Raw genomic sequence first — 9,492 nt, 5'->3', positions numbered from 1 at the left:
TGGCGGGTAGGGGGGCGCATTGAGGAACCTGGCCTTGGGGCAGCAAAGAGAGTAAATCCCGCCCTGCATGAGAGCGTTAGTTTTGGGCAACATCACATGAACAGGTCCTTAGTCCTTAGGTCAGGTGTTTGCAGCAGAATTCCAGATTGTACCACGGTTTTTATCCACAATGAAAACGTTTTTTGCTGTATGTATGATGTACTCTATATGGTGAGCTATGGAGAGGTGAATGGTGCATTACACAGGACAGATATTTCTCAGCAATATTGGAACAGTCCAGAGACAAGGCAACTCTATCTGATGAGATCTTCATCAGCCCACACACATATATATATGTATGCTGGCATACATATATGCCACAGAGTATGCTGGCAACACAGTCACCCAGGTTCCAGAAAATAAATAGTTTTGCAGGGTTGAAGCTGGCCTTTCAGTTTCTTCTGGTTTTTCTGGATTGTAACTGGGATCTGAAGCTCTGGAGATTTCTTAGAGTTCTGGGTGGGATGAAACCTCCAGTCCTGAGGTCAGGTGTTGCCAGTGGTCAGGTGGCTGAGAGCAGCCTTATTAAGTGCCCAGCCCAGAGCTCAGGGGAGAGTTGGTGGTGTGTGCTGGAGGCACACGAGGGTCAAGCCAAGCCAGTGGTGTGTGGGTGTGCAGGAGGCACAGGGCCACAAGCAGACTCAGGTGCGTGCTAGACGCGTGTGGAACAGCCAGAGGAGGCTGGGAAAGGTCAGTGACCCAAGAGACCTGGTGGACACACTGCTGAGAGAGCAGTCTGAGTGCTCACGAGGGATGATCGGAGTGAGTATCACACAGAGGTGTGCTAAAGACTGTGTATGCTGAGGAAAAGCAGATTATTATGAGAAGCAGGTGAACTGTTCTGTTTCATTTATATTGAAGAGGAATAAAGACTGTCCTGTTTATATTTAAGTTGGATGGTCCTTAAGCGCTCACCATTGGGCTATATTCCCCAAACATCACAATATACATATATGTATATATATATATATATATCATCTAGATGTGGTCAAGATGATCTGCTAAAGTTCAAACCAAGCATCAGAATGGGGAAGAAAGGGGATTTAAGTGACTTTGAACGTGACATGGTTGTTGGTGCCAGATGGGCTGGTCTGAGTATTTTAGAAACTCTCTCGGGTTTACAGAGAATGGTCCGAAAAAGAGAAAATATCGAGTGAGCGGTGGTTTTCTGAGTGAAAATGCCTTGTTGAGGTCAGAGGTGAATGACCAGACTGGTTCAAACTAATAGAAAGGCAACAGTAACTCAAATAACCACTCGTTACATCCGAGGTATGCAGAATACCATCTCTGAACACACAACACATTGAACCTTGAAGCAGATGAGCTAGAGCAACAGAAGACCAGAAAAGGTGCCACTCCTGGCAGCTAAGAACAGGAAACGGAGGCTACAATTTCCAAGGGCTCACCAAAATTTTAGAAAACAGAAGATTGGAAAAATGTTGCCTGGTCTGATGAGTCTCCATTTCAGCTGCAAAATTCAGATGGTCGGGTCAGATTTTGGCATCAACACGAAAGCATGGATCCATCCTGCCTTGTACCAATGGTTCAGGCTGGTGGTGGTGGTGGTGGTGTAATGGTGTGGGGAAAATGTTCTTGGCACACGTTGGGCCCCTTAGTACCAATGGAGCATTTTTTTAATGCCACGGCCTACATGAGTATTGTTGCTGACCATTTCCATCCCTTTATGATCACAGTGTACCCATCTACTGATGGAAATTAATGATATGGAGGAATAGAACATAAGGATATCATAGAACACCAATATTACAACCATCCATGGTCATATCGCCTGGCCTGGGGGACCTCACGATGTATCCCAAGATTTCCCATGATGTTTTAGCAGGAACTCCTGCTACACAGTCAAAAGACTCCAGTAATATATTTAATGCCTCCTGAAGAAGCTGAGTTTTTGAAAACAAATGGTAATATGACCAAAATGAGACTATGATTTAAGTTTGCTTTAATTTTTAGTATTGGCGCTTGGACCATCTCCACAAAGTATGACGGCACGCTTCAAGAATACGCCACCAACTTTGAAGTGAAAGAGTATGGTAAGCATATTTGTTCAGACTACTTGTATGGCCAAGTCCCGCACACATGGTGCTGGCAACTGGGTTGCCCAGTTTTAAAACAAACCTGCCTGGTGGAGTCAAGGACAACAATAAGAACCCTGGAGAGGTTCTAACCCTTCCACATGGTAATAAAGCAGTGTTTTTGTTGCTGGAGAGATTTCACCCCATTTCCTGACCTAAAGACAGTGGTTGGCAGGTCAGGAAATCTCCTGAATGGGGATATAGGTCACACAGAGGCACACACGTAGGGTTGCCACCTGTCCCAGATTCAGCTGGACAGTCCAGGTTTTGAGTTCTGTATGTTTTGTTTCCAGGTTTCAGGCCGGCTGAAACCCAGACACAGCACTTAGAGGACTCAATCCAGACAGTCCAGGTGAATCCGGGACAGCTGGCAACCCTAGCACACAGGTTCTAAACCATGATAACAGGAGTGTTTTTATTACAGCAAGGGATGATTTTTATTTCTCCAAAATTTCAACAATTTCGGGAGAACCACAGGAACCAGGGAGTCAATAAACCCGAAAGTGGCGGTTACCTAAAATTTTTGGCTACACAGATGTTAATCTCAATTAATTAATTCATTAAAGCTGAACCAGACCCACCAATGTAATGTCTCCCAATACAGTTACTTTTCAGGTATGCCAACTATCAAGGTTGCCAGTGTGCTTACTTCAGCTCTCAAGCAAACTTGCAAGCCCTAAATGGCTGCTGTCATAATGTAGGTGATCACACGTGCAGCACCATGGCAACTGCAATCCAAACGGAGGCTAAGATGGCAGCTACCTTGGCTGTAAAGAATGGGAGGTTGTAGTTAAACTTTAATATCCGTGCAATATAAACTCTTTGAAGGAAAGCTCAATAGCAGATACAATATTTCAACCAATCTATGGTGAGACAATCATTTTGTAAATACATTAAAGCCCAACTGAACCTTCAGTTTATATCAGCTAAATACAATTCAGTTGGATCAAAACAAAATGTGTTTAAAGTCTTATAGTTTGCTTTAAAATGCAGCCACAGCCCGAGCAGAAAAGCCTGTGCCCTGCCAGCATGCCCCAGAGAAGGACTCTTGCTATGTGGAAGCAATGGTCTCTCTGCAGAGGTCCAACACACCTTCCGCTAAGTCAGACCTTTAGCTCTAGAGTGAAAAAGACTCATGGTCCCTGCTGATTGGAAAGCTCTAGGAATGGCTACTGATTGGAGAGCACTAGCACTGACTGTTGATTGGAGAGCTCCAGCTCTGACTGTTGATTGGAGAGCTCTAGCACTGACTGCTGACTGGAGAGCTCTAGCACTGACTGTTGATTGGAGAGCTCTAGCACTGACTGTTGATTGGAGAGCTCTAGCACTGACTGTTGATTGGAGAGCTCTAGCACTGACTGTTGATTGGAGAGCTCTAGCACTGACTGTTGATTGGGGAGCTCTAGCACTGACTGTTGATTGGAGAGCTCTACCACTGACTTTTGATTGGAGAGCTCTAGCAAAGTCTGTTGATTGGAGAGCTCTAGCACTCACAGCTGAATGGAGTGCTCTAGAACTGACTGTTGATTAAAGTGATCTAGCACTGTCTGTTGAGTGGAGAGCTGTAGCACCATCTGTTGATTGGAGAGCTCTAGCACTGACTGCTGACTGGAGAGCTCTAGCACTGACTGCTGACTGGAGAGCTCTAGCACTGACTGCTGACTGGAGAGCTCTAGCACTGACTGCTGATTGGAGAGCTCTAGCACTGACTGCTGATTGGAGAGCTCTAGCACTGACCGCTGACTGGAGAGCTCTAGCACTGACTGTTGATTAAAGAGATCTAGCACTGTCTGTTGAGTGGAGAGCTGTAGCACCATCTGTTGATTGGAGAGCTCTAGCACTGACTGGAGAGCTCTAGCACTGACTGCTGACTGGAGAGCTTTAGCACTGACTGCTGACTGGAGAGCTCTAGCACTGACTGTTGATTGGCAAGCTCTAGCATTGACTATAATTTGGAGAGCTCTAGCACTGACTGTTGATTGAAGAGCTATAGCACTGACATTTATTGGATGGCTATAGCTCTTCCTCAGCAGGGGGTGTGGCCGATCCCTGCAGAGAGTTTACTGCTTCCACACAAGCGAGGGTCTTCTCTACAGCATGCTGACAGTAGACAGGATTTTCCACACTTTAAAGACAATGATCTGTAAGGCTTTGCACACATTTTGTTTTGATGCACCTGGATTATATTTAGCTGATTTAAACTGAAAGTTTAGTTGCGCTTCACTTGCCCACAAAGAAGAAAAAGCAAATATAATGATACGCACTGTTACATTTAATTGCAGATATGTAAAGCACGTTCACTAAAATTCATCTTACCTTTTCTATTTCCAGTGTTGCCAACTTTTGAAGTCAGGATAACACCAGATCGGAATTTCATGTATATTGATGATGACACATTTTCTGTGACAATAGAGGCAGTGTGAGTACCTGTCTACACATGTGGGTGATAGCTGTACCATAGGTGTGGCAATGGTTTAGTTCTCAGCAGACGTGAACATATTTTTAAAGCTGAATTCTATTAAATTGCCCTGCAGTGGACTGCAATACTCACCCTAACTCCAGCACTGTCCTTCACAGACTTACCGCTATTCCATCTATCCTCTTCTGGGTTGAATGACTGCCAACTTAATCCAACCCACTACTGTGAGACCAAGGTCACATCACCCAGCCTGGGCTCAAAAGAGAATGCTGCAGAGAGTGGCCCAGTGTAATTTGAGTCGCTCTTCTCTGCAGCATGTAGGACCCGTTCACCACCAGAGGAAGAAGAGGAAGACCCAGGGCCACTCGTATAATGAGGCAGCTGGATGCGGTTGCCTCAGGCAGCATCTCATTGGGGGGCAGCCAGGTGGTGGTGGGTGTGGCAGGGGGATGGCCAGATGGTGATGGGGCACAGGGGGGCAGCCAGGTGGTAGTGGGGGGGGCAGGGGGCGGCCAGATGGTGATAGGGCGCAGGGGGGCGGCCACAGAATCACAAGTTGCTAAGAGCTCTTAGAAACCTGTGACTCTCTGCCTGGCATTCCACCCGGCTCACTGACATCACCAGTTGCCAAGAGAGAGTGGGATGCTCTGGTTTGCACTCCGCCCAGCTCACTCACGTCACTGGTTGCCAGAAGCTTGGTGGGACAGAGCCACTGAGAGCGCAGTTGGATGTCTTCCGCCACCCGCGCAACTAACACCTGCACACACAAGACTTTGCCTTAGATTGCGAATACTATAGGGAAAGCCCTGGGAAGACCTATGGCGTCATTCTATTGGTCCAGTGACAGTTAGAAAAAAGAGTTTGGGGGGGGTGAGCAAGTGAGCTTGTGCCCCCCTATCCTGAACCATACTAGGCCACATACTCTCAACATGGGGAGTGTAGCATGCCAGGGTGTGTGTTGATGGGGACAAGGACCTCATCCCCACATCCTTCGCCTGATGGAGGAGAGAGTCTGCAGGGGGGCTTATTGGAATCTGGAAGCACCCTTTAAAATAAGGGTCCTCCACATATATCCAACTTCCTTCTAAATGAGTAAGTGGTATATAATACTGCTTGTTACTCATTCACAAAAAGAAAACAACATGTAAATAACTTGTCCAGCAATGTAGATCCATCATCAATCATGATGAACAAAGCCCCATACAGCTGACGACCCCACTGGACTTTTGCCACCCGTGACATCTCTCTGGCTAGCCGCTAAATGTCAACAAGCCAACTGGCTGATGTCATTAATCAAATATGGTCATGACCATATTTGATCAATGGCATCACCTGTGATACCCACTAACTTGTTAACTATGTAAACCAAACTGGCAGGTGGGCTGGAAAGTCACTTTAGCTATTTGACATTCGCCAAAGAAGCAAACTACATTTTACCTGTTTGACGACCTGAAACTCTAGATGCAGTATCACTACCTCCACCAAACGAGTCACTTCCATCTTCAGTAGCAGGCATAGGATCGGACAAGCTAAAAAAACGAAACTCAGCTAGACTTCAGGTCAAACTCTCTGTTTACCCAAACCCAAAGTTCATCCCTTGCCTTAACTACGGGTGGGGTGGGGGGCAACATCTAACTGGTGTACTATTTGCCTACTGTACAGTAGTACAGTCTGCCTGTCCCTCTCATTGCTATTTATTAGTAACCTGATGACCTGGGAACCTCTTTTTCTTAGTTGTTTTCAATGAAGGAAAGATATTCCATACCACACACACTGAAAGCTCCTCTCTGTCTTTCACACCCAGAAAGCCCGATGTAGTGAAATGTCAGTAGTAACTGCAGAGCAGTTACTTCATCACTGCCACCAATCAAAATCAAGTCTGCCTGAAAAGTTAGAAATGAACTGGTGATACTTCAAGCTGAGAGTGGATATTACACAATGATAGTTTTAGGAAGCAGAGCTGATTATAGTGAACTATACAGAACTCAGATTGGGGTCTTTCGGAGTGTAGCAAAGGCATCACTGATATATTGTTTGTACTGGAATTGGACTTTATCATTAACACTAAGCTTCTTTTATATTCAGCTACACATATGGGAAAACCGTTTTTGGCAATGCCTTTGTCTTATTTTCCCTGAAGAAAGACGCTGAAAAGAAAACAATGGCAGGTTCCTTGAGGAGGATCGAGGTAATCAAGTAAAATCAATCCGTATATCTCTATCTTTTGTAAATCTTTGTACATCTTGTATCTTTATTATTTATTGTATATTTTACTATTCAAGGATTATTCAAGGGGTAATTTAAAGGTTCCTTCCATGCGATAGCTTCCTCCTTTTCTGGGACTATCTAATTACCGGCTGTATTAGCCAACTCCTATGCCCTTCCCTTCACCTTCCTGCATAACCTTTTATGTAGCTTCCATGGTAGGTTTTGACAGGATTACTATAGAGCATCCTTTCTCAACCACAGCTCCACAGATCCCTAAGGTTCCTTCTGAGGTTGCTAGGAGTTCTGGAGCAGTGAGCAGTGACAAATTGATCTCTCATCTGCACTGTCCACCAGAACTAGCGGGACACATTTGCACTGACCACCAATATTACAGGACACAATTTTGGCTGTCTGCAAGATTGTTACAGAAAATAATTATGGCATATTTAGCAGTTGGGTGTTAAAAAATGATCTGGCCTGGGTGTCAAATCCTCCAGGTACATTACATTATTTATTCTTTTATTAAAAATGATCTACAACTTACTAATTACACTAATGTACCACAAGCTGTAGGTATTATTTCAACCTGTGAGACCTGTGCATTATTTCAAGGGTTGAGGTTCAAGGTTTAGGTTCAAGGTTGAGGTTCAAGGGTTAAAAGGTTGAGAAAGGCTATAGAGTGCCTAAAGAGTCTGTTGACATCACATCCAAGATGGCAGTGTGACGGACTGCCTGATACCCCAACTGGATATCTCCGTCTTTGGGCTGTTCCCTGGGTGCTGGAACCAGAAGCCAGTGAATATAGCATGGGCATACCCCCAGGAATCAGACAATACTGACTTTGTAGTGGAAATATGAACTGGTTTATTGAAGAAAGCACACAGAGTTTATACCTCACAGAATCAGATAAGAGTTCAGTGTGTTACATTGACCAATCCCCTCCCCTTGACAGCCGGATGCCGCATTGGAATTCCTTAAGCACACACACTCTTTGAACCTAATGAATGTCCTTAATTAGATAAGAGCTTGATCCCATCATCCCAAAAAATGGGCACTCCAGACAGTCTTCTGCCTTCACCAAATGATGTTTAGCAGAGATGGTATCCAAACAAGATGGAAGTCCAGATGGTTCAAATCAAGTCAAATAGTGAAAAGCTCTCCCTCTAGATAAAATATTAAACAGCAAAACACACACAGCAAACCAAGTTCTCTGGGGCAATAAACCTCTGCAGCCCTAGGTCCATCACAGGCAGTGCCTAGCAGCAGTCTCAGGACTTTTGAATGTCTTCACAATTAAGTATTCAACAGGTAAATAGCATCAGGAAATACAGAAATACACATACAATCATATGGGAAGGTTTTCTGTGGAAATTAATGGTCTAGCGACAGGGTCTCTTTAATTTGTGAGGCTTCCATTTCCTTACACAGAGTTGTTGTGGTGGCAGCTTGATTGTTTAGCCCTTATAGGTACAACATTGGTTGTCACCTCCTCAGCAAAGAGCATTCCACCTTTGCTTCCTATTTATGGAATTTTCATTCTTAAAATTTGTTGTGCCCTCATGATGCATCAAAGACAGAAACCATATGATTTTATTTATTTTGTCTTTTCTATGCTATCTTCTCCCATGCTGATAACGTGGATCTTCTCTAAATTTCATCTAGATAGATGATGGGACGGGAAGAGCTACCTTGCTCAGAGACGATCTCCTGAAGGCCGTCAGTAAACCAGAGGATCTTTTACAGTATAGATTGTCTGTGTCAGCCACCGTCATCACTGAAGCAGGTTAGACAAGTGAATGCTAAAGCGTATCTAAACCAGAAATAAGTCCTTTATTTTACCTGCTAATTCCTGTCCTATGGTGACAACACTCTAATTTCACTGCATCTATAGGGGGAGCCATGGTTGTCACACAAGACCACTTAAGGGTCTTCCTTAAGGCTAGCCAGAGGTCTATATAACAAAATATATACTGAACCAGCCAGACAACTAGGTTAAGTGGGAATGGCACGAGACAGTTGGTCTAAGGGGACATAAGGTATAACTCTGACCCTGATGTTTATGGTTTACCACAGGTTTTACATAAATGTTATTTTTGCAAAGACTTAAGGTAAGAAGCCAGGGGCTAAAATATCACTTTTGGTTAGACTGACCTTTTAGTCTATATGAGAAAGAAATGATAACATTTTATAGATGACAATAATGTTGGCAACAGTCTGGTGCTACTTACTAAATGTGTATATTTCAGGAAGTGACTGGGTGGAAGCTGAACTGGACAATATGTATATTGTTCAGTCTGCATATAAAATCCTCTTAACCAAGACATCCAAATACTTCAAACCTGGAATGCCCTTCCATCTCATGGTATGTGTCCAATATCAACCCGTATTAATTTATGAAATATTTTTTTTGTTTACCTGAAAATGTAGCATTGTCAGGGAAATGGTTGGTTGGTTGGCTGGTTTCATGGCTATAGATGAAAGCCCAAATATACATACATATCCTTTTCATTTATGGTCCTTATACATACAAATAAAAAAGGTCTCACTTAAATTAAACATGTTCTTTGCCCATGCAGGCCAAAGCCAAGGGATTATTTAACTGTTTCCCTCCCCAGAAGAAAATGCTTACCTTTGCGGGAATTAATGCGGCAGGAAGGGTAGTTAATCACATGGTCCGCCATACCCAAAAGTCCCGGGCATTGTTCCACAACCACAGCAGCCACATAGAATGGG

At 44.1% G+C, this 9,492-nt stretch overlaps 1 protein-coding gene across 1 annotated transcript in view; it reads left to right on the top strand.

Annotated features, from left to right (window-relative positions):
- The window catches only part of LOC108791482 (complement C3-like), an 80,978-nt gene that overhangs the window by 13,563 nt on the left and 57,923 nt on the right, over positions 1-9,492 (top strand). Inside the window, 5 exon segments of the mRNA XM_018561985.1 lie at positions 2,011-2,090; positions 4,464-4,551; positions 6,637-6,739; positions 8,422-8,542; positions 9,006-9,121. Of these exon segments, the coding sequence (XP_018417487.1) occupies positions 2,011-2,090; positions 4,464-4,551; positions 6,637-6,739; positions 8,422-8,542; positions 9,006-9,121 (508 nt within the window).

The sequence above is a fragment of the Nanorana parkeri genome, unplaced genomic scaffold, assembly GCF_000935625.1.
Source record: "Nanorana parkeri isolate BGI_ZX_2015 unplaced genomic scaffold, ASM93562v1 scaffold554, whole genome shotgun sequence".
In the NCBI taxonomy this organism is placed as follows: Eukaryota; Metazoa; Chordata; class Amphibia; order Anura; family Dicroglossidae; genus Nanorana; species Nanorana parkeri.
The sequence above is the reverse complement of the archived record's forward strand: the minus strand, read 5'-3'. Positions and strand labels throughout refer to the sequence as shown.